This window comes from Canis lupus, chromosome 1 (genome assembly GCF_048164855.1).
Source record: "Canis lupus baileyi chromosome 1, mCanLup2.hap1, whole genome shotgun sequence".
NCBI lineage: Eukaryota > Metazoa > Chordata > Mammalia > Carnivora > Canidae > Canis > Canis lupus.
In genome coordinates this window covers 105756534-105784305 of record NC_132838.1, presented here as the reverse complement: position 1 = coordinate 105784305, position 27772 = coordinate 105756534, and the positions used below count along the sequence as shown (strand labels likewise).

Here is a 27772-nt window from a genome sequence, read left to right as displayed (position 1 = left end):
AAGCATTTGAGCAATAATTAGTGAGCCTTGTATTTCGAATGAAAGCCAGTGTACCTGCTACAGAATGAGCAGGATACTAAGGAAAAGTCTAGAAAAATATTTGTTTCTATTTACTATAAAAAACACTAATGAGACAATCAGTAAAATTTGAGTAAGCTCTGTAGATTGGGTAATAGTTCTGTATCAATGTCAATATTCTGATTTTGATGATTTTTAAAACTATTTTGGGTATATGAAAAATTGTTTCTATGAAATACACACCTAAGTATTTAGGAATAAAGAGTTCAGAAAAACACTATGTACATGTGTATATGTGTAAATGGAATAACAGGTGGAAAGAATGTGATAAAGCAAATGTGGTAAAATATTACCACCTAGGGAAATCTAAAGAATGTGTAAAATATTTGTGTATAATTTTGAGGTTTCTAAATCTAAACTATTCAGAAATAAACATTTTCAAAAGGAGAAAAATATAAAGGACATTTATGTAAGGATATATAGGAGTATTACTTATAACAGCTCGAATGTTGAAGGGACAAATTGTTTTATGTTCACACAATGGCACTCTGCACAGTACTCTGCTACTCTGACTGTAAAAATTAACTGAGCTGTATCCTTATATCTGTATATTTTTGTGTGTGTATGTTATACTTCAAAAATATTTTTACATAAAAAAGTAAGCATAAATTTAGGCAGGAGTCAATAAATGCTCACATGTAGAAGGATCCTGGAAGGAATCTGGATATTATTAATAGTAACAGGATGCCATTTAAGAGAGAGAGAACATGTCCTGATTTTTACCTTAAGAATGTCATCCTATGTATCAGTTATCACACTAACAAGGTCTCAAGTATTGTGACACAAATACTATTTTTAGGATTGTGGACTGTACTTGTGAAAATTGGCAAAGACCTGCTATGGTATATAGCATTTTTCCTGAATTATACTTTAGATCTTTCCCTCTATCTTCCAACTCAGAAGACTGTTCTTTCCATATGATGGCTTATCTTTTGCGCCCAGATAATTATTAGAGACTGATGTCTTTATAAATCCAGATGTTTCTAAAGTTTTTGTGTTCATGAATTTTGGGGGTGAGAGGATACAAAAATTGACTTCTATTACTTACTTTTGAAAAATAACAATAAATAAGACCCAAAGATCTGGCTATCACGTGGAGAAAATAAAGAAGCAAAAGTAAAGAAGTGAGGGATGCCTGGGTGGCTCAGCAGTTGAGTGCCTGCCTTCGGCTCAGGGTGTGATCCCGGTCTGGCAATCGAGTCCCACATCAGCAGGCAAGGAACCTGCCTCTCCCTCTATGTCTCTGCCTTTCCCTGTGTGTCTCTCATGAACAAATAAATAAAATCTTTAAAAAAAGAGTAAAGAAGCCAGAATATTTTTCAAGAAAACTATAATAACTTTGGCAAGAGACAATGGATATTGGGGCTTGGGTGAAAAAATAGTTACAGAAAGGAGTAGGGGATCTCCTGATTCAATAAGGAGAAAATACAGACTACATTCGTTAATGGACAGGATTTGTGGTATAAGTGAGAAGAGGAACCAGAGTGACATGAAATTTGAAGTAGTTATCAGATTTCCAGGTGCAGAAATGAAATATCTAGGTGAATATGTGTAGATAAAAGGAGGTCTGGCCTGGAGACAGAAATTTGGGGCTTATCAGCATACAAATAGTATTCTTAAGGCCATGAAAATGAATGAAACCACACTAGGAACAAATGATAGAAATAGGCAAGGATGAAACTTCATGCTCTCTTGCTCTGGAGATTTTTGAAGATGCCCAGAGAATGGAGAAAGTCCATCCATCAGGTGCAAACAAGGACCAAAGAAAGATGCCAACGTAAGTCTTGAACAAATATCTGGGGGAGGCAGGTTAGAATGAAGAATCCTCAGCTTCTCACTTAAATATAAGCTTGGTTATCCTCTATTACTGATTCTTCTCTAATTCTTGATGCAACAATAAACTTTCCCAAAGCTCTTATATCATATTTAGAGAACACCGCTGTGGTCAACATTCCCACTTTCTAGCTTGTTTTGATGCATTTTCACACAGCCCACAGAAGTCCAAAAACCTGATCTCAGGATAAAAGGCTTCTATGAGGGATCCGTGGGTGGCGCAGCGGTTTAGCACCTGCCTTTGGCCCAGGGCGCGATCCTGGAGACCTGGGATCGAATCCCACGTCGGGCTCCCAGTGCATGGAGCCTGCTTCTCCCTCTGCCTATGTCTCTGCCTCTCTCTCTCTCTCTCTCTGTGTGACTATCATAAATTAAAAAAAAAAGGCTTCTATGATAACAGAAGAATTGTTATATCACTTGATCAGATTAAAGGGGTGAAAACAAGAGTTGTAGAGATAACAGGAAGGGACGTTGCCAGAGAGGAATCAGAAGAGGATAAGAAGGTCTGGAAGCTGCACAGAAAACATTTTACTGGACCTGAATCAATCCAAAGAGAGAAAATGAGGTGCATCACCCTTGAAACACCAAGCAAATGAGAGCATCAGTAAAGATTTAGGTATCTGTAATGACCTTTAAAGTTTGGGCCTTGTTAAAACACAGCTGGAAGAGGTCATCCCTTCATGGCCAACTATGTTACTTTCAAATCTTACATCTTTCTGTTCTCAGTTGTTCACTTACCTGAAAAGCACTGACAATGCATTTCATCTTCTACGCTCCATGGCTTTTCTCCCTGCTTGAAATTAAGGATCATTTCTGGCTTGGTAGCTGGAGAGCCTGTTCATGGGAAATGACAAAGACTTGGACGCTTATAACTGGACTTATGGGGGTTATCTAGGAAGACCACAAAAGTCTCAGGAATTGACATACTTTCACCTTGACAGATTAAAGATCTATTGAAGGTCAGAGCACGTAAGTTCTATCTGGGAACAGAAGAGAGACTAAGAATCTATTGCCTATAATCTAAAGTCCAGTATCTTAACACTCTTTAGAAGCCAAAGCAACTGAAAAAAGAAAGGCTATTGTCTGTGACATTCTGAATGACACACGGTAATAATCTTTAACCATTGTCACAGGTTGCTATAATTCTCCAACAACATACCTGAGTATAGATTCTTCTGAGTAGAACCTAGTAGCTGCCACCCTTCCCAGGTTAAGTTCACAGATACATCTTTAAATGATGTTAATCCCTATAACACATTGTTCTTCAGTTTGTGAGAATCATTACTGATGTGAAACAGACCTCTAAGTGTATGTACTGGTTGTTTTTACCATAACTTACAAAGGCTATGACTTTGTGTAATAGTTTTCATTATTCATTATGGAAAGTAAAATGCCATTAAATCTGTATTCCCATATTATAAGATGTGTCAAATCAACATGTTGTAAGTTATACATCAAATATATTTCAATTTAAACACTCTATTGCAATCGTATGCTTAATTATCAACTAATCCAATAAATTAGAAGTTTCTGAAAGGTATGCCCATTAAATCCTATAGGTAATGTATCCCTGAAATAGAAATATCTGAAAAATATATTTTGAAAAATTTTGTTTTGTTTAAAGATACTTTTAATATCTACATAAAAGATAGAGAACTATGTACTAATATAAAAACACAGCAATTATTGACCCTCAAGGTGATTTTATCTTTTTTCCCCAACTAAATCCTACCACCTTTCATTTATTTCTATTGAGGTATGATTGATATACATTCATTTCAGGTGTGCAACATAATGATTTGTAATATATTTGTAAGATGACTGCCACAGTAAGTCTAGTTAGCATTCATCACCGTACATAGTTACAGGGAAACATGTATCAACAGAAAGAACATAGAATCAGACATAAAATGACTGTACATGAGTAATTATCAGCACAGGATTATTAATATTTTTTAACATAATGAGAGATAAGATACCCAAGAATATGTGGAAGGAATGAAATATTTTTAAAATTTTTATTTATTCATTTGAGAGAGAGAGAGAGAGCTTGCATGCATGAGCAGAGGGAAGGGTGGAGTCAGAGGGAGAAGCAGACTTCCCTCTGAGTGGGGAGCCCAATGTGGATCTCAGTCCCCAGGACTTCAAGATCATGACCTGAGCTGAAGGCAGATACTTACTTAACCTACTGAGCCATTTGGGAGCCCCAGAAAGAATGAAATATTAAAATGACCATTCTGGGGCACCTGGCTGGCTCAGTCATTAGAACACATGACTCTTAAAAAAAAAAAAAAAAAAAAAAAGAACACAGGACTCTTAATCTCAGGGTTGTGAGTTTCAGCCCCATATTGGGTGTGGAAATTTATTAAAAATGAAATCTTTAGGGCAGCCCTGGTGGCTCAGCGGTTTAGCGCCACCTTCAGTCTAGGTCGTAATCCTGGAGACCAAGGATGGAGTCCCATGTCAGGCTCCCTGCATGGAGCCTGCTTCTCCCCTCTGCCTGTGTCTCTGCCTGTGTCTCTGCCTCTCTCTGTGTGTCTCTCATGAATAAATAAAATCTTAAAATAAATAAATAAAATCTTTAAAATTAAAAAAAAGACCATTCAGATGTATATAAACCAGTAGAAAATTTAAAAAGTAAAGCACTGCTGACCCTTGAATAATTGGGGATTAGGGACACCAACCCCCTTAGCAGCTGAAAATCTACATATAACTTTTGACTCCCCCAAAACTACTAATAGCCTACTGTCAACCAGAAGCCTAGCTAAAAACAGTTGACTGACACATATTTTATGTGTTTTATATACCGTAGCCTTACAATAAACTAACCTAGAGAAAAGAAAAGTTATTGAGAAAAATCACAAGAGAAAATACATTTATAGTACTGTATTTACTGAAAAAAAAATAAATCCAGGTGGACCCATTCAGTTCAGACTCACGTTATTCAAGGGTAAACTATATAGTTAATCATCATTATTTGCAGATTTTTAAAAAAGATTTTATTTATTCATGACAGACACAGAGAGAGAGAGAGAGAGGCAGAGACACAGGCAGAAGGAAAAGCAGGCTCCATGCCGGGAGCCCACGTGGGATTCAATCCTGGGACTCCAGGACCGCGCCCTGGGCCAAAGGCAGGCGCCAAACTGCTGAGCCACCCAGGGATTCCCTAAAAGTTTATTTAAGTATTCTCTACACCAAATGTGGGGCTCAGACTCACAACCCCCAGATCAAGAATACCATGCTCTTCCAACTGAGGCAGCCGGGAGCCCCTATTCACAGATTTGATTATGAATTCACATACCTGCTAAAATTTCTTTGTACCCCCGAAATCAATAATCACAGCACTTTTTGTGAGCATTTGCTGGCAGCATTGAGTAGTTTGAGTCATGGGTAAATGGAGTTGCCCCACATGCATGCTCCCAGCTGAGTTTGAACAAAATGATATTCTTTCTGCCTTGTTTCCGCTCTCATACTGTAAACAAGTTTCCTTTTAATGGTCTATTTAGTGTCATTTTTTTTCCACATATTTATGGTTTTTGTTGGTGATTTGCTGTTTAAAATGGTCCCTAAGCATGGAGCTGAAGGGCTGTTTAATGTTCCTAAGTGCAAGACAGCAGTGATGTCCCTTATGGAGAAAATATATATGTTTGGCCATGAGTTATAATGCAGTTGGTCATGAGTTCTATATTAATAAATCAATATGTTAAATAAGGTATCTTTAAATATAAACACACACACAAAAAGCAAGGTTATGCATTGTTTGATGAAAATGTTGTACCCAGGTTGCTCACAGGAATTTAACCCATATTTCCCCTAGGAGCAATGGTTCAATATTTGGTAATTTGTTTATGGTGACTTTACAGAATATAATTACTGTGAATAACAAGAATCAACTGTATATAGTAACTAAAATTGGAAACCTGATTGACAATTTAATAGCTGAACAGATATGGATGAAGAATTAGTATATTTGAAGAGAGACCTAAAAAAAAACCCAAATGCAAATAGATGAGCTACATAAAGGAGAGGGTAAGAAATATAGAGGTGAATTCTAAAATGTATGTGGATGTACAAAAGACTTAGAATATCCAAGGCAATGCTGAAGAAGAAAAGAGGACAGCATAACTCTAACAGATTTCAAGACTTAAAATGTAAAAACCTATAGTAATTAAGATAGTGTAATATTATTAGTAAAAGGATAGTAAATACAACAATGGAACAAAATACAAAGATCTCCAAACATTGATAAATTGATGAATATGATAAATTATTATCAGGCATGACTGATCTTTACAATTCTGCCTTCAACTCAGGTCATGATCTCGAAGTTCTGGGGACTGAGATCCACATTGGGCTCCCCACTCAGAGGGAAGTCTGCTTCTCCCTCTGACTCCACCCTTCCCTCTGCTCATGCATGCAGGCTCTCTCTCTCTCTCTCAAATGAATAAATAAAAATTTAAAGATGCCAACGTAATTCAGTTGGGGGGGGAATAGTCTTCAATAAACTGTACTAGCTCAACTGGATAACTATATTGGAGAGGGCAAGATTTTCACCCTCATTTAACACATACCCAAAAGTAAATTCAAGATAGGTTACAGGTCTAAATATAAAGTAGGGGCACACGGCTGGCTCAGTTGATAAGCATGCAACCCATGATCTCAGGGTTGTGAGTTTGAGCCCCACATTGGGTGTAGAGATTACTAAAACAAAAACAAAAATACTTTTTAAAAAAGAAAAAATAAACAAACAGTAAGGTATTTAAATTTCTAAGGTAAAACTTAAAGACTACACTGATTATTATGGGATATGCAAAGATTTCATAAACAAAATGCAAAAAGCACTAACTAGGAAGGAAAATATTGATAAATTGATGAATATTGATAAATTATTATCAGGCATGACTGATCTTTACAATTCTCACAATCATGATCCACTCGAAAAATAACATTCTGAGTGTGCTTGTCAGTTATACTGATAAGGTCTACATAACATAAATACAGCCTACCAGTGGCTATAGGTAAAGCTGTCACTTTAATTACTCATATCAGAGAGAGAGAAAGGTGTAAAATCAATTACCTAATTGTCACTTTACAAGGCTAGGAGGAAAAACAGCAAAAAAAAAAAAAAAAACCTAAACATGCTAAAAAATCAATAGTAAATGGATACACAAGAAAATCAAAAAGATTACTAAAATTTGTAAAGCCACAGGAAGACTTATTAACAACAACAACAACAACAACAACAACAAAAAAGAAGACAAAAACAAAGTGATGAAAAACTAATCAACACTACAAATCCTAAAGACACGAAAAAAAACAATATGGTATTTATCTTTAAATGACAAAGTACATTTTAGGTACATCATAGTGAAAACTGCTGGAAACCAAAGATAAATCTTGAAAACAGCCAGAGGGAAACAGAAGGCACATTATATTCATGGAAAGAGTAATAGGAATGATTTCTGGCTTCTAACCAGAAATAATTCCAGCAGGCTGGAAGATACTATAATCTCATCTTTAAAGTGATAACCAAACAAAAAAGCATAGGGAAAATATTATTTTTTTAAATACTGATTGATAGATTCATTCATTCATGAGAGACACAGAGAGAGAGAGGCAGAGACACAGGCTGAGGGAGAAGCAGGTTCCCTGCAAGAAGCCTGATGGGACTCCATCCTGGATCCTGGGATCAAGTCCTGAGCCAAAGGCAGACGCTCAACCGCTGAGCCACCCGGCATCCCAGGGAAAATATTATTTAAAAATTAGTATAAAATAGGAGCATCTGGCTAGCTCAGTCGGTTAAGTGTCTGCCTTCAGCTTAGGTCATGATCACAGGACCCTGGGATCTAGCTGGTGGGTCTCCCTGCTCAGTGAGGAGTCTGCTTCTCCCTCCCCTCTGCCCCTCCCCCAGCTGTGCTCTCTCTCTCAAATAAATAAAACCTTTAAAAAATTAGCATGAAAAACATTTTTCACTACTAGAAGTCCAACACACTACACATTACACAGAGTCACTTGAAATAAACACATTTTTATTTATTATTTTTAAAAGTTTACTAACTTATTACTAATCTCTACACCCAACATGGGTCTCAAACTCATGACCCTGAGATCAAGAGTCACATGATCTTCTGACTGGGCAGCCAGGCACTCCAAGACATTTTTAAATAAACAAAATCTGAGAGAATTCATTCCTGAAAAACCTATGCAGAGAAATCATAAAGGATGTTTTCAGGCTGAAGGAAAATTATGCTAGTTGAAAACTCAGATCAGCAGAAAGTAGTGAACACCAAAAATGGTAAATAATGGGATATTTATAAGGTTTTTATTCTTTTCATTTTCCTTAAAGGGGAAATTGTTTAGAACAGAGGTCTATAGGCCAAATCTGTCTCCTTGTCTACTTCTGTAAATTAAGTTTTATTGGAACATAGCCACATCCATTTATTTACACATCTATGAATGCTTTCACTATAGAACAGATTATTGAACAGATTTTTTTTTTTTTTTAAGATTTTGTTTGAGAGAGAGCACAAGTGGTGGGGAGGGGAAGAGGGTGGACAGAGAGAACCAGACTCTCCGTCGAGCAGGGAGCTGGAGTTTGGAGCCCAGGATCCAGAGTCCAACGCAGGGCTCAATCCCAGGACCTGAGAATCATGACCTGAGCTGAAGGCAGACGCTTAATCGACTGAGCCACCCAGGCACACCGCTGAAAGGATTCGATATAGACTGTATGGCCAGCCAAGCCGAAAATATTTACTATCTGGCCCTTTACTGCCTAAGAATGAAATTAGTAACACTGTAAGGTGGATTTATAACAATAAAAAACTAAAAAGTGGGACAATAGTAGCTCAAAGACAGGAATTATATTGCCATTAGGTTATTACATTTTTGGAAGTATAAAGTAGACTGCAAGAATTACAAGTGTGAAGTAGGAAAGGTAAAGTGTCATGTATGAAATGATTAGTGGAAAACAGCACAAGATCAGTTCTAAGTCAACCTTGATGAATTAAAGACGTTACACTGTGAGCTCTATAGTAACCACTAAAATAATAACAATAAAATCAATAATAATAATGAAAACAAGATATACTATTCAGCATAGTCTGCCCTTGAGACACTAAAATTCACCATTCCATGTGCAAAATGCACTTTTCCCTTAAGACTAAGAATGAGACAACTGTCTACTCCCACACTCTCCATCATATTAGAGGATCTCACAGTGCAAGAAAGAAAGAAAAAACAAGAAAAATAATAGGCTTAAAGATCAGAAAAAAATATTGTTGCTATTTGCAGACAACAGGATCATGTATAAAGAAAACCCAAGAAAGCCTACAGAAAACTACTAAGACTTATGGATGAATTTACCAAATTCAGAAGACAAAAGGTCAAAATATTTTTAAAAATCAGTTATATTTCTGTACTAGCAAACAATTGAAAAATAAAATTAAAATTGTATTAGTAAAAATAGCAAAATAAGCCCTTAATACCCAAGAATAAATCAAATAAAAGATGTACAAAATTGCTATGATGAAAAACACAAAACATTACTGAATAAAAGAATATCCAAACAAAAGAAAAACTGCATCACGTTCATGGATGAAAAGGCTCAACCATTAATTGTATTTTTTACCAACATAGATTTAATATAATCACTACTACCAAAGTTACAGAAGGCATTTTTATTTTTTTATTTTTTTAAAATTTTTTAAAATTTATTTATGATAGTCAGAGAGAGAGAGATAGAGAGAGAGAGAGAGAGAGAGGCAGAAGCAGGCTCCATGCACCAGGAACACGACATGGGATTCGATCCCGGGTCTCCAGGATCGCGCCCTGGGCCAAAGGCAGGCACTAAACCGCTGCACCACCCAGGGATCCCCAGAAGACATTTTTAAAACAAACAAACAAAAAAAAAACAAGCTAATTTTCACATTTATATGGATAAACAAAGGATGCAAAAAAGCCAAAATAATATTGAAGTAGAAGAACACAGTTGGAAAAGTTAATTACCTGATTTCAAGACTTAAGTTCCAGGGGATGCCTGGGTGGCTCAGCAGTTGGGTGCCTGCCTTGGGCTCAGGTAGTGATCCCGGGATCCAGAATCAAGTCCCAGATCAGGCTCCCTGCGAGGCACCTGCTTCCCCCTCTGCCTATGTCTCTGCGTCTCTCTGTCTGTGTCTCTCATGAATAAATACATAAATAAATAAATCTTAAAAAAAAAAAAAAACTTAAGTTCCAGGAAATAATTATTTCCTCTAGGGAGCTGGTCTAATTTCTCCTTATGAACAATACATATCACGTAACTTTCAGTGTTTCATCCATTATTTGCATTAGGTAGAATTCTAAAGATGCCTGCCCCTTAGTTGTTCAATCTAGATATTATGTTTGGAGATTTAATCAAGGCTACTTCTCAGCTGACTGTAAATAGGAAGATTAACTTGGACTATCAGGATGGGCACAATGTAATCACAAAAGCACTAGAAATAGAAGAGGAAGATGTATCAGGAAGGAGGTTGGAGAGACCAGAAGCATAAGAGGAATGCAACTGATTGCTGGAAGAGGACCGCATGTAAAGCACCAGAAGGAATATAGACAGCCTCCAGAAATAAAGATCAACCTGCAGCTGATAGAAAGTGAGGAAAGAGGGGGCTGGTCACAAGGGAATGAAGTCTACCAACAACGTGGGTAAGCTTGAAAGCAGTTTCTTCCCAGAGCCTTCCAGTAAAAACTCTGTGGACTCACACCTTAGATTTTAGTCTTATGAAATCCAGGGCAGGGGTGCCTGGGTGGCTCAGTTGGTTAAGCATCTGCCTTCAGCACAGGTCATGATCCCAGGGTCCTGGGATTAAGCTCTGAATCAGGTTCCTTGCTTGGTGGGGAGGCTGCTTCTTCCTCTCCCTCTCCCTGTAGTTCCCTCTGCTTATCCTGTCAAATTTTTAAAATCTTAAAAATATATATATCCAGGCAGAGAAATTAGCCAAGCCAATCCAGATTTCTGACGTAAAGAATGTGGAATAATAAATTTGCATTAAGTTGCTAAAAGTTCCTGAGAATTTGTTTTGGCGCCAAGAGAAAACTAACATATTACTGATACTGTAAACATTATAAACTATTTATAATTAAACTTAAATACGTCATACATTATGTATCTATTCACCTGTATTCATTTAGGCAAACTCAATGATCTACATTTCATTATTCTACCTTTGTCTTGATGTTGCTTTTATGACTTATTTTTACTAAATTCTTAATTTAGAAATGTGTGTTTCCATTTGATAATTATTTTTATTTTTATTTATTTATGATAGAGAGAGAGAGAGAGAGAGAGTCAGAGACAGGCAGAGGGAGAAGCAGGCTCCATGCACCGGGAGCCCGACGTGGGACTCGATCCCGAGTCTCCAGGATCGCGCCCTGGGCCAAAGGCAGGCGCTAAACCGCTGCGCCACCCAGGGATCCCATGATAATTATTTTTATAAGCCTCTGTAAACCCATGACAATGAAGGGCAAAACACAGAAACAAAAACCCACCAGGGCCTTAGTAATTTTCTTCTGTTCTTAGGAAATGGCTATCATTTTTTAGTCTACTGTCTTTTCTGGTTCTGAACATCTGACAAAATAGCTCTGATCGAGGATAAAGGAGATATTTCAATGAAAAGCTTTTAGTTTCAACAATTACTCAACATCCCTCTTTTCATGAAGGAAGAACTCTTCTTTTTCTTTCTTCTTATTTTTTAAGAGAGAGAGCATGTGAGTGCATGGGGTGGGGTGGGCAGAGGAAGAGGGAGAATCCCAAGCAGGCTTAATGCTCAGTGTGGAGCCTGAGTCGGAGCTCAATCTCACAATCCTGTGATCATGATCTGAGCCAAAATCAAGAGCTGGATACTCAACTGACTGAGCCAATCAGGTGCCCCATAAAGGATGAATTCTTTTTTTTTTTATTTTTTTTTTTCAAGAAATTTTTTTTTATTTTTTATTTATTTATGATAGTCACAGAGAGAGAGAGAGAGGCAGAGACACAGGCAGAGGGAGAAGCAGGCTCCATGCACCGGGAGCCCGACGTGGGATTCGATCCTGGGTCTCCAGGATCGTGCCCTGGGCCAAAGGCAGGCGCCAAACCACTGGCCACCCAGGGATCCCCCCAGGATGAATTCTTAAATGCACAAAGCTGGAGTTAGAAAAAGGAGCCCTCAGAGAGCCAACTAATCAGCTCACACACCAACTAGGAACTTCTAATCTTCTACCTTTACTCCTAAAACACAAAACACAGAGAAAGCCAAACCAGGAGCAGTTACTGCTCCCTTGTACAGCACCAGGCAACTATGGGATACCTGATTCTGGACTTCTTAAGGTCTGGCAGGTTCTAAATTCTAGAGAGCCAAGTTCTAGACTGGAAATCAAGACCAAGTAGGTGGAATCTGTAAATCTGTACAGACTGTTGTAGGTTCTAAAGTATGTAAATCAAATTTCTTTCTGCCTAAATCACCTCCCTGTTTATAACAATACTATTGGAAAGTTGCTTGCTTAGTCCTCAAGGCACTGCATGGCAGACATTGTTCAAGAAATTTTCTGCTCATGGTGACAGAACTGGTGAGGGGAGGTCAGGACAAGACACCCCTTAGAGCACACAGATACCCACAGTTTTTTCTGAGAACCAAGAGGGGAAGTGATGGGATAAGAGGCAGTCAGGTTCAGTAGGACCCACAATCAAATTCCTCTCCCTAGCTCCAAGACGGGGTCCATCTAGTCCCCTAGAGCAGGAGGAATGGGGACAAATGTCTCCCATAAAACAAAGTTGCTCTCTAAAGCCTGTCCAGGCACACAGCAGGACAAACCTACCAAGACCTGCCCTTGTCCACACTGAGCCACAGGATAAGCTTGGATTCGACCCACGGACAACCAATTCCCTCACATGCTCACATGCTACATAGAGAAACCATGGATGTCTTTGATAGGGTTCTGACAGGCACTCTCTTCACCAGCCACTTGAACTCAAGCAGAATTCTCATGTGAAGAAAAATAGACAAAAGCAGATGAACTGCATGTCCCAGAACCCCTGTAGCAGCCAAACAGCCAAGGACCAGCCACTCACTAGAAAAACAATGTATCCCAAACTGTAATTCTCAGAAACCTGTGGTGTGGCACACATGCCTCAGTTCTCAGAAAAACCAGAGGGCCAAGACAGAAACCAAACTACACTCCAACTTGAGTTGGGCCTGGGTCCTCACTGATGGAAATTATGGGACCTGGTCCTCACTGATGGAAATTACCTCCTTCTGACCTCTTTTTGGGAGGCTGAACAACCTGGGATTGGTGGAACCAGTAACTAGACTGGGCCTCACCTACTTCTTTGCTCATGTGGAGAGAAACCCCACAGTAAATTATAATTTTTATCATCTACTTGATACAACTTTCTTGAGCATACAGAATATTTGTAATAGCTGTTTTTAACATCATTTTCTGTCACCTATGCCAATTCTGGGATTCTACTGACTTTTCTTCATGTTGCAGACCTGGTTAGGTTTTGAGTAGATGCCAGACATTGTGATTTTGACATTGTTGATTTTCTTGATGGATTGCTTTCTTTTCTTTAAATACTACTGGGTATAGGTCTGGGAAGCAATTAATTTACTTGGAAACAGTTTGGTTTTGTAGTGGTTTGCATTTATGCTTTGTCTGGTTCAGAGCAGCCGTTAGTCTAGAGCCAATTTGAGTGACCCACTGAGGCACTATTTTTATGAAGTTCCATTGTGATTTTCCAAATGTTGGGCTGGGGCAGGGAGGGGGTTCCATGCCAATGGGTGGAAACACAAATTACTTCCAACCTGTGCAAGTTCCAAGGATGGCTCTGCCTGTTCCTTTCCAGTAGTTCTTTCTCCAGCCGAGGGAGCTTCCTCACATATGTGTGATCACAACTTCAAATCATGTGGGGAATGTGCTACATCTGGGTGCAGCTCCTCTCTGTAACCTACCCCATAAATTTGAGCCACCTTAAATTCTCCAAACTCTAAACTCTCAATTCAGAGACTGCCAGAATCTGATTAGATTCTCCCTCCTATGCTGAATGGAAACTCTCTCCAGGCTGGAGGTAGTCATAAGGCTCTCTTCATTTGTTTCTTTTCTCTTGAGATAGCTATCCCGATCTCCCTATTGCCCAATGTCTGAAAACAGCCCACTCGTATTTTTTTGTTATTAATAAGAGTACATAAGCATTTGTTAAAAAAATTGTTGGAATTGGCTGTGAAGAATTCTGGTACTTAGGCACATTATGGAATATGCATTCTATACTCAGAATAGGATGTTAATTTATACAATTTCAGAATAGATACAAATACATTTGGCAGCATTTACAGCACATAAATCTCATGTTCCTTTAGGGCATTTATAAGTTATTTTACAGTGCTGATCATTTGATTTACATATTTCAAAAGTATTCCTTGCTGGTCACATATAATGACACAAGTGTTAAGATTCCCTGATTGTAGAAAAAAAGTTACTCCTTGTGCACACTTCCATAAATTTAATGGCTAGGTAGGAATTTACTATAGTATGAATTCTCTGAAATCTAATGTTTTTGTAGTAGATAGAATGGTCTCCCAAAGATGTTCATGTCCTAATCCCCAGAACCTATAACTATGTTCCACTACACTGCAAAGGTCATTTAAAGTAAAAGATGCAATTAGGTATTCTAGGGCCACCTGACTTGTTTCTAGAGTTTCACATGCTCACAGAGGAATTGTGCCTCAGGACAAATTATATGCAGAGCCTCACCCAATGCTTGATTTAGAGCTTTTGAGCTCTTAGATTTTTTATATTTTTAAAAAATATTTTATTTATTCATGAGAGACACAGAGAGAGGGGCAGAGACACACAGGCAGAGAAAGAAGCAGGCTCCACACAGGAGCCCCATGTGGGACTCAATCCCGGGACTCCAGGATCACGCCCTGGGCCGAAGGGAGGCGCTCAACTGCTGAGCCACCCAGGTGTCCCTGAGCTCTTAGATTTAGATGAGATTTTGGACTTGGATGGGATTGAGATGCTAGGAGAGAGTGAATATATTTTGCATGTGGTATGGACACAAATAATTGGATGCCAGAGAATGATCTGCAGTTGGCAGATAATACCCCCCCCCAAAAAAAAATGTCCACACCCTAATCTCCAGGACCTGTGAATATGTCACAGTATAAGGCAAGGGGGAATTAAGGTAGTAGGCAGAGTGATTTTAAGATAAGAAGGTTATCCTGATTATCTGGGTGGGCCCAATGTAGTCATACAGGTCTGTAAATGTAAGAAAGAGGTAGACATCAGTGCCAGAGTGATGGAAGAACTGATCAGCTATTGCTGACTTTGAAGGTGGAAGGGGTCTGCAAGCCACAAATTTAGGCAGCTTCTAGCAGATGGAAGGGCAAAGAAAAACGGGTTCTCCTAGAGCGTCCAAAATTAAATATAGCCCTGCCAACACCTTGTATTTAGTCCAGTGGGATGCCTTGTATTTAGTCCAGTGGGATGTATTTAGTCCAGACTTCAGACCCCCAGAGCTGTAATACATGTGAGTTGTTTTAAACCACCAAATTTATGGTTGTTACAGCAGCCTCTTATCACATTCATCATATTCATACATTTTTGCTACAGGATGCAATTCCTAGTCCCAAGATTTCATTTATTAGAAAAGTCCCAGATTCCCAAGGTATAAAATTGTGACATATTAGTTTGGCAATAGAATTCCCAACTTAGAATTTCCATCTTTTATTGTGTTCAGGGGTTTTCTCCTTCCTGTAAGTTCTTCCACATTTTACTAAAAATGTTGTCCATATTCGGTGTCTCTAGAGGTGTCTTTCTACACTTCTGTGATGTAATGAGGTAGAACTTATCATGGAAAACATTATCACATTCTTTCCTAATATTCTGGTCCTGTAGGAATTCTTTGATGCCAATGGAGTTATTACCTCCAGGAAAAGGCTTCCCTACAATAGCTGCATTTCTGCCCAGTGGGATTTCGTAGATATTTAATAAGTCTGAATTCTCACAGACTTATCCTCTACCATCAGTACAGCCATTGTCTATCCAAAATGAGCTCTGACATATAATGTGTGGAATATTCTTGCTAAAGGCTTTTCTATTATCAGATAAGTTATGGTATCAGAGATTTTCTTTCCTACACAGTATCTGTAACATAAAAGACATAATTTATTACAGAAGGTGTCACATTCACTGCATTTGCAAGACTTATTCCCTGTGCAAATTCCTGACTATCTACTGAGGCCTGATTTCTTTGAAAAGGCTGTTCCACAAACATTACATTTCTATCCCCAAGGAACTCATGGAGGTTTAACAAGGGCTGAGTTCCCAAGGAAGGTATTTCCACAGGCACTGTGTTCATCTGGTTTTGTTCCTGTGCAAGTTCACTGATGTATAAAGAGCTGTGACTCCCTGAGGAAGGTTTCTCCACCTTCAGTGAATTTATAGCTTTCTCTCTTGTATGAGTTTTCTTGTGTTTAATGAGGACTGACATGTGGGCAAAGGCTTTGCCACATTCACTGCACACATATGGTCTCTCTCCAGTATGAGTCCGCTGATGCTGAATGAGCTTTGACTTGCTCCTGAAAGCTTTTTTGCACTCACTGCATTCATAAGGTTTCTCTCCCGTATGAATTCTCTGATGCTTGGTCAGATCTGACTTAAAAAAGAAAGTTCTTCCACATTCACTGCATTCATAAGGCTTCTCTCCTGTGTGAAGTCTCTGATGTGCAATGAGGTATGCCTTCTGGGAAAAGGCTTTCCCACACACGCTACATCCATAGAGTTTCTCCCCAGTGTGAGATCGCTGATGTCTATTGAGACGGCACTTTCGGCTGAATGCTTTGCCACACTCACTGCATCCATAGGGTTTCTCTCCTGTATGAGTTCTCTGATGTACCATAAGCTGTGACTTTCTGGAGAAGGCTTTTCCACATTCATTACATTCATGGGGTTTCTCTCCAGTGTGAGTTCTCTGGTGTTCAGTGAGCTGAATCTTCCTCATGAATGTTTTCCCACATTCACTGCATCTGTGAGGCTTCTCTCCTCTTTCAGTTCTCTGATGCCTAATGAGCTGTGCCTTCTTGGAGAAGCCTTTTCCGCACTCACTGCATTCATGTGGTTTCTCTTCTGTATAAGTTTTTTGATGTTCATTGAGCTTTGATTTAGAGCTACTGGGTTTAATGCATCCATGGCATTTAATTCTAGTAATGGTTGTATCCTGCTGGATGGAGACTGATGATTTCCCACATCTACCAAACTTATCAGAATTCTCTCCTGCATATCTTCTATTCTGGGTAACAAAACCTAAGTGTGATTTCAAACTTTTATAACATGAGCCAAACTTATTGTGTCTTTGTATTAAAGGAACAAGACTTTTGCATAAATCGAAATTATTTCCAAGTGCATAACTTTGCTGACATCTTTCCAAAGTTTTACTCCTGTTTTGGTTTTCTGGGTGCCACTGCATATGGTCAATCTCCCATATTTCTTCTAGGAAAAAGAAGAATGAAAACATCCATGATAATTTTAGGGGGAAAAATGTAAAAAAAAAAAAAAAAAAAAAAAAAAAAAAAAACCATGGTTTGGGCTAGCTCTCTGTAAGATCCCAGTCTAAGAGAAATATACCCTGTGCTCTGTGCAAAAAAGACAGTATTATAAAACAGCAAAAGGAAAAACAGACTACTTCAGAAACAGCCTAGAATGAATAAATATAACTTGGGATTCTTTCCAAATAGGACCTTGCAAAATGGTGACAGAAGTAAAAATAGAACCACACTGTGATTGGAACAGAACAAAAGAAGATAGAGGGGATGGATCCATTCATCCAACAAACACTGAATGTGCTGGTATTTGGGAATATACTACAATATGATATTTAAGCATTAGAATAATATTAGAATATCAAAATCAGAATAAATCAATGACACTAAGGTACCTTATATAATCTGTCTCTCTGGAGCTGTCATTCTAGTAACAAGAGAGAGAGCAAGATTGAGGGGGGAAAGAGCAGATCAACAAGTAACCAAAGAAAAAAATTACAGAATGTGCAAAATGGTATGTATATTGAAGGTGATAGAGCAGTGGTAGGTTAATCTTAGTTAAAATAGTTATCCACAGGGATCTCTGGGTGGCTCAGCAGTTTAGCACCTGTCTTCGGCTCAGGGTGTGATCCTGGAGTCCTAGAATCGAGTCCCTCATCGGGCTCCCAACATGGAGCCTGCTTCTCCCTCTGCCTGTGTCTCTGCCTTTCTCTCTCTCTGTGTATGTCTCTCATGAATAAATGAATACAATCTTTAAAAAAAAAAAAAAAAGCTATCCACGAGACAAGGAAAGTTAAGGTGACATCATAAGATAAGAATGAGCAAATGTTATGCAAATAACTTGATGAAGAACATCCTAAGAAGGAACAGCCAATGCAAAAACCCAAAGGCAGAAAAACTTAGGCATGATCAAGAAACATAAGAGAGGCTGATGTACCTGCATTGTCTTGAGCTTGAGTGAAGGGGAAATAGATAAGTTTCAAAAGGGAGGAAGAGGGATCCCTGGGTGGCGCAGCGGTTTGGCGCCTGCCTTTGGCCCAGGGCGCGATTCTGGAGACCCGGGATCGAATCCCGCATCAGGCTCCCGGTGCATGGAGCCTGCTTCTCCCTCTGCCTATGTCTCTGCCTCTCTCTCTCTCTCTGTGATTATCATAAATAAATTAAAAAAATAAAAAAAATAAATACTTCCAAATTTAAAAAAAAAAAAAAAAACAAAAGGGAGGAAGAATTGAGAACATATAGATGATAGAGGAAGACTTTGTTAGAAATTAGATTTTAGCTAAGAGCAATGGCCATAGGCGACTGAATGTCTTTTGGCAGGAATACAATATTTTCCAAATACCAATAATCACATATCTGTTGTATGAAGAATGAACTGGAGAGATGAAGTTGTTGAGAGAATACACAAGAGGCCACAGCAGAGTTCAGGCAAGAAGTAACAGCATTAGCATGAATGACCATCATGGAGATAGAGAAACAGACAAGGACAATGACAGTATAGAGAAGGGAAAGACAATGACAGGACAAAAAGATAAGGCTCAGTGTAAGAATGGATGCCAAAGGAAGAAAGAATCATCAAGAATAACTTCTTGATATGTGGCTTACACATCTCTATAAATGCTGGTGCCATTTAATACGATGAGGAACATTAGGGAGACAGGTTTGGCATTTGTGGGGAATCAAATGCTTCATTTTGAGGGACACATTAGGTTTTATATAATATATACGTTCAAGGGATCCCTGGGTGGCGCAGCGGTTTGGCGCCTGCCTTTGGCCCAGGGCGTGATCCTGGAGACCCAGGATCGAATCCCACATCGGGCTCCCAGTGCATGGAGCCTGCTTCTCCCTCTGCCTGTGTCTCTGCCTCTCTCCCTCTCTCTCTGTGACTATCATAAATAAATAAAAAATTAAAAAAAAATATATATATATACGTTCAAGAACAAATATGAAGTACCTGGTTAGATCTATGAGTGTGGAGAAAGTTCCAGACTTCAGATAACATTTAAGTGGGGCTCCATGCGTGGAGCCCAATGCAAGGCTTGAACTCACAGCCCTGATATCAAGACCTGAGCTGAGATGAAAAGTCAGCCACTTAACCAACTGAGCCATCCAGGCACCCCTTCAGATAACAATTTTAAGTCATGAGTATATAAATAGTACTTAAATATCTGGACTACACAGAACCAGATGAGATAATATAGGAAGGATGGACAGAGAAAGAGGAAAGCCCAGGACAAGAATTTCATGGATTCCACATCTTAAGAGTTTTGGGAGAGGGATATGCAAAGAGAATATGAAAATCCTGTCCAGAGACGTCAAAAAAAGTGTGTTTTTTTTTAAAGATTTTATTTATTTATTCATGAGAAACACAGAGAGAAAGAGGCAGAGACACAGGCAGAGGGAGAAGTAGGATCCATGAAGGGAGGCCGATACAGAACTCGATCCCAGGGCTCCAGGATCATGCCATGGGCCAAAGGCAAGTGCCAAAACACTGAGCCACCAAGGGATTCCCCCAAACATCAAAAAAATGTTGATCAAACATATAAACAATGTGGGTTTTCATAACAAAGGGCTAGAACTGGAAAATCAGAATGTAGGACCTACAGAATTTCATCCCAAGATCATTGAGGTAAAATATTCAACAATCATCTTGTTACTTAGTCTTTCCTTCACATTCCACCTGCACATCAAAACTAAATTTATATAAAACACCAATCACCTATTTAGAGTAATACTGTAGTCAATACTTGAATTTTCTTTGTAGAAATGATGCAACCTCATCCAGTCCAATATATCCAGACACATATATGTCCATCTAGAATTTAAAAATAGGTCTTTAGGGGCACCTGGGTAGCTCAGTCAGTTAAGCATCCAACTCTTGATTTCACTCAGGTCATGATCTCAGGGTCATGAGCTCGAGCCCCATGTCTAGCTCCATGCTGAGTGTGGATCCTGCTTAAGATTCTCTTTCTCTCTTCCTCTCCCTCTTGCCCCAACCCTACCACCTGCATGTGTGCACATTTTCTCTATTAAAAAAAAAAGTCCTTAAGCCATTTGCCCTTGTCCTAGAGAACAGTTTATTGACTGATGGAAACATCACCTTCTCCAATCAGTTTAATCACACTATAACTGTGTACTGTGCTGTTCAATAAAATTTTCTGCAATAATGGGAATGTTCTATATCTATGTTTTCTAATATGGTACCCACTAGCCACACTGACTATTGAGTACCTGAATGTGAGTGACTAGAGTAATGGCAGAACTGAATTTGTAATTTTACTTAATGTTAATTAAATTTATGTAGCCACATGGGGCCAGTGGCCAACACACCGGATAGCACAGGTATAGGCCATCTATATTCATATAAACCATATTCATTATTTGTCATTTGATATACTCATTCCCAAAATTTCTTCTTTCAACTGATGCCACATTCTTCCTTAATCTCTCTGTTCCTACATCATCTCTGACACCAACCAATTAAGAGAATCCCCAATCAAGAACAAAACATTGACCTGCCTTATCTTCCATTTATCCTAGAACTCCAAGCTCAAACTTGCCATGTTTCGATGCTACTATCCAGCTATCAAGACTCAAACAGGGATCCCTGGGTGGCGCAGCGGTTTGGCGCCTGCCTTTGGCCCAGGGCGCGATCCTGGAGACCCGGGATCGAATCCCACGTCGGGCTCCCGGTGCATGGAGCCTGCTTCTCCCTCTGCTGTGTCTCTGCCTCTCTCTCTCTCTGTGACTATCATAAATAAATAAAAATTAAAAAAAAAAAAGACTCAAGCAAGCTATCAAGCAAGGCTGTCTAAAAATAGCACAAAAGATAAAATAGAACTAAACTCACCCTCTATGCCAATTATTAACATAAAATCCACAATAATCAGCCATTTCCTTTCATATAGTCTCCTAGAGGCCAATCTGTTAAGAATCTCCTACATTACCTTCCTCATTTCCATCTCCAAAAACTTTTTACTGACTCATATCATTTTTATTTGAAACTCAGCTATCTTTCTTGAAGAAATTATTTTATCAATCTTTTTTTTTTAATTTTTATTTATTTATGATAGTCACACACACACACAGAGAGAGAGGCAGAGACACAGGCAGAGGGAGAAGCAGGCTCCATGCACCGGGAACCCGATGTGGGATTCGATCCCAGGTCTCCAGGATCGTGCCCCGGGCCAAAGGCAGGCGCCAAACTGCTGCGCCACCCAGGGATCCCTATTTTATCAATCTTCTAAAAAGTATTTTATTCTTTCTGTAACACTTTACCAAAGTGTTTACCAAATCAATTTCTCTAATTTTGCAAAAACAGTCCCTGTCTATGCCTCATAATCAAATGCCTAAAATTTTAGGATTTTAGGCACATACTTCAACCTAAGACTTTGACATTTGGAAGGGACTTCCATCCTTCATTAGACTCAAATCTTTCAGGGTGTATTAGAGTGGTCGTTCTTCAACTACAGGGATCAAAGCACAGTCTTTCCAATCTCATATGCTCAGGGCACTGTCCATATTGAGTAGAGCAGAAGCCAAATCTCAAGATGAAGCCTGTGGTCTGAAAAAGTTCCCACGTAGTTTATACACACATCTCTGATTTAAACACGAAAGAAAGAAAGAAAAGAAAGAAAAGAAAAGAAAAGAGAAGAGAAGAGAAGAGAAGAGAAGAGAAGAGAAGAAAAGAAAGAAGGAAGGAAGGAAGGAAGGAAGGAAGGAAGGAAGGAAGGAAGGAAGGAAGGAGAGAAGAAAGAAAGAAAGAAAGAAAAAGAAAGAAAGAAAGAAAGAAAGAAAGAAAGAAAGAAAGAAAGAAAGAAAGAAAAAAGAAAGAAAGAAAGAAAGAAAGAAAGAAAGAAAGAAAGAAGAAAGAAAAGAAAAGAAAAAAGAAAGGAAGAAAGAGAAAGAAAGAAAGAAAGAAAGAAAGAAAGAAAGAAAGAAAGAAAGAAAGAAAGAAAGAAAATAAGGCCTACTTTCAAGATGTAATGAACAGATGCAAGTGATGCTGTCAGTGAGTGATTATGTAGTCTATACACAGCAAGAAAGAGTAAGATAAAGACCTTTTCTCTATATGGAAAAAAGAAGCCTCATACCAACCAGTAAAACAATAAAATAACATGTGATCATTACTGAGTCAATGCAGTATAGACACAAAGTACAGAGAAATCAGAAAAGAGGGAGTTCCAAGTGTGCACTGGACTTTGTGGAGATAAAAAGAGCTCAAGGTGAAAGAAGCCAGTATCTAGCCAGAAAAATCCAATACAATCAAATGCACAGGTGCCAGTCCTCCAGCTTATTGGACATTATATTACCCACTTCCTCCTCTTTGGAATGAGTTTGTCACTTGTTTTCAGGACATTTTCTGACCCTCCTCCTACCATAGCCCAATACTTCTCACTCTACCCAGCTGGGTTCTTATCTTCTCAACCTCTAAATATATGTGGACCTCTTGTTTTTTTAACCAGTTCTTGTTCCTCCTGTTTTCTCATCAAGTTCCAGTTCCCCTTCTTTAATGCCCCATGCCCACAGAGGAATACAGCCATACAGCATTAAAAGGGACTAAATTAACACAGTCAATGTGTGTAGCAACTGCTGCAACGCAAGACCAAATGATCACAGCCTACTCACAGATCACAGGTGGGAACTGAGAGTGTACAATTTCCAAGGGCCTTTCCAAAACAACAAAATTTAACAGAAATAGCAGAGACCATCAGAAATAGTACAGAAAATTCAAGGGAAGTCACAGGTGACCAAGCACCAACATGTACTGCAGCACAGCAGAACCTAAGTAAAATGCACTTGGAGTAAAAGGATTCACTAAGAGGAAAAATGATCTCAGGTTACAACACTAAAGCTGAGGGGGAAAGGACTTCTCGGGAAAATTATTCTCGGTGCAGACAAAATATAGAATTAGAGATCAGATCAGACTACAGAAGGGGAGGTGTCAATTTGGAAATAACTGTCAGACTACAGACAGCTTAACTCTTCAAATATATATGAGTACATTCTATTATGGTGAAATCATTATGGGAGAGGAAGGAGGACTCTGCTTTTGCATACAGGAAGGAAGACATCAAAGGGCGGCTGCCCTGGGGGCTGGCAACATACTGGGGATTACATGCAGATTAGACTTCAGTAGAAGAGGTCACTTTGGTACTCTCCAGCAGAGAAAGAAGAGTTTAGGCCTAGAGAATGAATGAAACTCTTAATATGAGAATCAAGCAGAAGATTAAAACAAAAACAAAAAACAAACCCAGGACCAGGAAGTTGGGGAAGCAGAGACTGAATAAGTAGACAGAGGTGCCCTAAGAGTAAAGGTACGTGTAATTTTCAAATGCCTTCAGGTGAGGTGGGGTGTCAGGGAGGGATTTCAGCCCTTTTGAAAGGGGCAGGGATGTGGAGAAGATGAGAACTGTGCCAAGTGCAAAGCCGTCTGTACAGAAGCAAATCGTCAAAGAACAGGTAGTGGGAACTCTGCAGAAAAAGAAGGGGAGAAGACACACACAAGCTGGGCAGGAGGGAACCAGGTAAGAAATCTGGATCCTAGATGAAAGGCTGTAATCAGATCTAGAAATGAGAAAAAAAGAAAGACCTCATCCTTTCACAGCAGGCAAAGAACAGCCCTAAAAAGAAGAGAGATACAGAAAGGAGTTGATCAGATATCTGTGTCACCAACTGGTATAAAAAAAAAAAAAAAAAAATTTCCCCACAAACTACTTCCAGAGTGTTAACCTTTCACTGATCAACTGGAATTTTAGTGTCCTTTCTCCCCATTTTCCTGATTTTCACTCACTCACCTGGACAGGTTTGACTATGAGCTACTCCCTCTACTGTCCATGGCAGTCCTCCTTGCTCCAACCGAAAGAGTGAATCTTGTTTGCTGGCTTGATAACCTGTAAAATGGGAAATCATGGACAACTTGGCACCAAGTACTTAAGCCTGAGGAATCTATGAAAACTGGAGAGAGGTTGTACATCATTTGTACTTCAGTAAAGTAAAATCCTTTCCCAGGGAAGGGAGAACATCTACACTCTAGGGCCAAAGAGGAGAGTAAGAGTCTATACCCTACAATGTTTAGTCCAAACCAGGAGATATTTCAGGAATACTACAGATTTTATTGAATGAGAAAGAAAAGGCAACTGATTGTGATGCTGTCCTCACCCAGGGACACCAGGTTATTGTAGTTCTCCAACATCACGTCCCAGTACAGGTCCTTCTGAGACAGAGTCAGTAACTGCCACTCCTCCCAGGAGAAGCTCACAGCCACATCCTCAAATGATAATGATGCCTGTAACAACAAATGTCAATGCAAGCTAAGGTAGAACAGATGATGTGGAAGAGAGGAACAGGAACACATTCTGGTCATTTTCCCATGATACATTATGCACACTGTGGGTATTTCACGTACCACATACCCCATGTATCTTAGTCCACTCAGATTGCTATAACAAAATACCACACACTGGGTAGCTTACAAAAAACAGAAATTTAACCTGTAATTAAGAAGGTATAAAGGGAGCATGGCTACTATCTGTACTCCAAGCTGTTATTAAAGAATGGAATTTTCAGCTGTCTTCTGCCAAATGGCAAAATTCTCCTTCATGGAGGACCACTCACAGATCAAGCACCCATTCATTCTATTAAATAATAATTAATTAATTAATTAATTCAGGCTTTATTCCTGGGTAAAGTGTGGACTGCTAGAAGGTTGTATCATCCAGGTGCACAGCTTTTGAAGAATTTATCCAATCGAGTTCTGCTTTGGCATTTACCCCCTTAGCTTACTCTGAGGAACACAATGAGAAAAAGCCAAAGGAAACATCCTGTGTCTTTATTACATGACTGATACTGAGGACACTGTCTACCACAAAATTTTGGTGAAGAGCGAGGAAAAGAAATTTCTTAAATACTAAGAGCAACAAAATTACTTTCCCTGAAGAACTGATTTGCTTTCTCCTCATAGATACTACACATCACATAGCTTTTCATGTTTTTCTCGTTATTACAGGTGCCAAGAAAGGAGACACAAATTCAAAGCTAAGGCAGCCCACAAAGTCTTACACAGTCATTTACCTTGGTTCCATCCTTAAGAGCTTTGTATGAACCCTATGTCCTATATATTTTCCTTCCTAACCTACCCAGATTTTAAGATTATCACCTAAACTTATTTTCCAACAGATGCTGATTTTTATCAACTATGGTGTCTCATTTTATCAGACTGTGTTTTAGAAGCTTCCACAAATCCACTGGGAAACAAAGGACAAAATAGGTAAAATAAACCTTACCTGGGAATTGGTCATTTTCCTGTTCTAAAGAAAGGGCTAGCAATCCAGGATATGCTCTGTCTTCTGTCTGCTCTGGGCCTGCCTGGAGGTTATGGTCAGATATCTCAGGTCAGGCTGCTGCCAGAAATGATGATCTCCTAAGCCTGGGACCTTCTCCTTCTTCCAGTACTGATAATGTCTTGTTCCCGTATCCTAGAACCTGTAGATTCAAGAGCAAATTCAACTGTAAGAGTACATGCACCCAAGACTCACAGCTTTCCCTTGCCATGCTGACTCACTCTAACAAAAGGCCCTAACATTTCCTCTGCATCTTTAACACCAGGGAAGCTTTTATATCATGGGGATGTGCTCCATAGGTAGATAAGGAATAGGCAAGAGGAATGCCTTTTTTGGGGGTGGGAAACTAGAAAAAAAGTTGGACTAGAATGGATATGAAAGAGATGGAGGGGAAAAACCCAGCTTACGATCTTGTCCATTGCCAAGTTCTCACACACATCAATTTTAGGAAAGATAATATATACAAGTGGTGGTCCTGGAAACTGCCTTAAAACCACCTGTGCCCATACATTCCTAAAATTTTTGTTAATTGCACTGGAGCAATTATCCCATGTGAAAACCAAGATCTATACAAATCCTCAATACTACTCTATAAGGTACGCATTATCTCCATTTTATATACAAGTAAGCTGAGGCTTAATCAGGTGAAGTGTGTTGTCCACATAACTTCTTCCCTAAGGGGATGTTAGGTGGTGGTTCAGCGGTTTAGTGCCTGCCTCTCCCTCTGCCTATGTCTCTGCCTCTCTCTCTCTCTCTGTGACTCTCATGAATAAATAAATAAAATCTTAAAAAAAAAAATCCCCAAGTAGCAACTGAGAATCTGAATCCACATCTGCCCATCTTCATGATGACATATCCCTTTTCCAACAGTCTCAAAATACAATTTTCTTTTCTTGTGCATTTTAAGAACTTCATTCTGTAGCACATTATACAGTGGAGTGGCCATATGGCCAAAGTTGCAAGAATAGAACCTCTGGAACCAGTTCTTGTAATATTTGCTACGCACATCCAGCCAGCTCCTTCCACACAAGCCGGAATGCAAAGAGAGACCCATCCTTGCCTCAGCAGCAGCAGATCAGAAATCAGTATCTCCAATGGCCAAGCCCTGGACCCATGCTAGAAACTCACACTCTGAGGACACAAACACCATGAAGTCAATTTGAATTTTGTTTCACCCTGCAAGGCAGCAAATTATTCTCAAAGACTCTCTAGCTCTCCTGAATCCTCTACACCGAGACAGCTGATCTCTGACCCATTCTCTGGTGGACTGGTAAACTTGGTGAACAAGGATAACTACCCACTTCCATGTCTAATCCTGACAATGCTTTATCCCAGTCTTGGCCTTTCATCCAGTCTGAGTGCTGGCCTACAAAGGACGGTATACAGCTCAAGTGCAGAATTCCATACGGGCAGGAGAGAGGTAGGAAGAGGGGGTTAGACATGAATGAGTTTACAACTGAGATCTCTAGGACTGGAGATCAAGGACTCAACCATTTCTCAGAAGCCCTTGACAGACTTTCCTTCACACTTAACAGATTAGAATTACACCAAATGTTCATGCCTAGAACACTGCAATGAAACTGAAAATGGCAATGGAACTACCCTGATTGGTAGGACTACTCTACATTTCCTACAGAACTGTGGTTAAGGTCAAGTTCCCAAATGGATGGCTGCCTAAACAAGAGATTTTCTTAACCAAAGGGGCATGGATGTCAGGTTGGCAGCTAAAAGTAGCTAATAAAATAAATTAATAGGTTAGAGGAGGAAAGCCTAAATTGATATTGAAAAAACAGCTCATAAAATTCAGTATTCCTTTTGTTACAAACCTATAATAGCCTAGGAATGGAGTGGCTACTTCCTTAGGCTTATTATGGTACAATGGGAAATAGATATTTGGTTTATGTCCCAGGTTTCTGGCACACAGCTCCTAAAATCCTTGGAATCTGTGGAGTGACAAGAGTAGCTTTT

The 27772-nt window shown here is 39.2% G+C and overlaps 1 protein-coding gene across 13 annotated transcripts in view; it reads right to left on the bottom strand.

Moving 5' to 3' along the window:
- The window catches only part of LOC140600607 (uncharacterized), a 39482-nt gene that overhangs the window by 4326 nt on the left and 7384 nt on the right, over positions 1-27772 (bottom strand). For 8 of the 13 annotated variants that reach the window (XM_072768896.1, XM_072768900.1, XM_072768881.1 and 5 more), the window contains 4 exons: positions 25748-25946; positions 24624-24750; positions 24260-24355; positions 2650-2745 (listed from right to left, as the gene is read on the bottom strand). In XM_072768896.1, the coding sequence (XP_072624997.1) occupies positions 2650-2745; positions 24260-24355; positions 24624-24750; positions 25748-25762 (334 nt within the window). In that variant the 5' untranslated portion in view covers positions 25763-25946. Of the gene's footprint in view, positions 1-2649; positions 2746-14182; positions 17413-24259; positions 24356-24623; positions 24751-25747; positions 25947-27772 lie in introns of those variants that run through there. The other 5 variants (XM_072768904.1, XM_072768909.1, XM_072768913.1 and 2 more) reach the window with 2 other exon arrangements.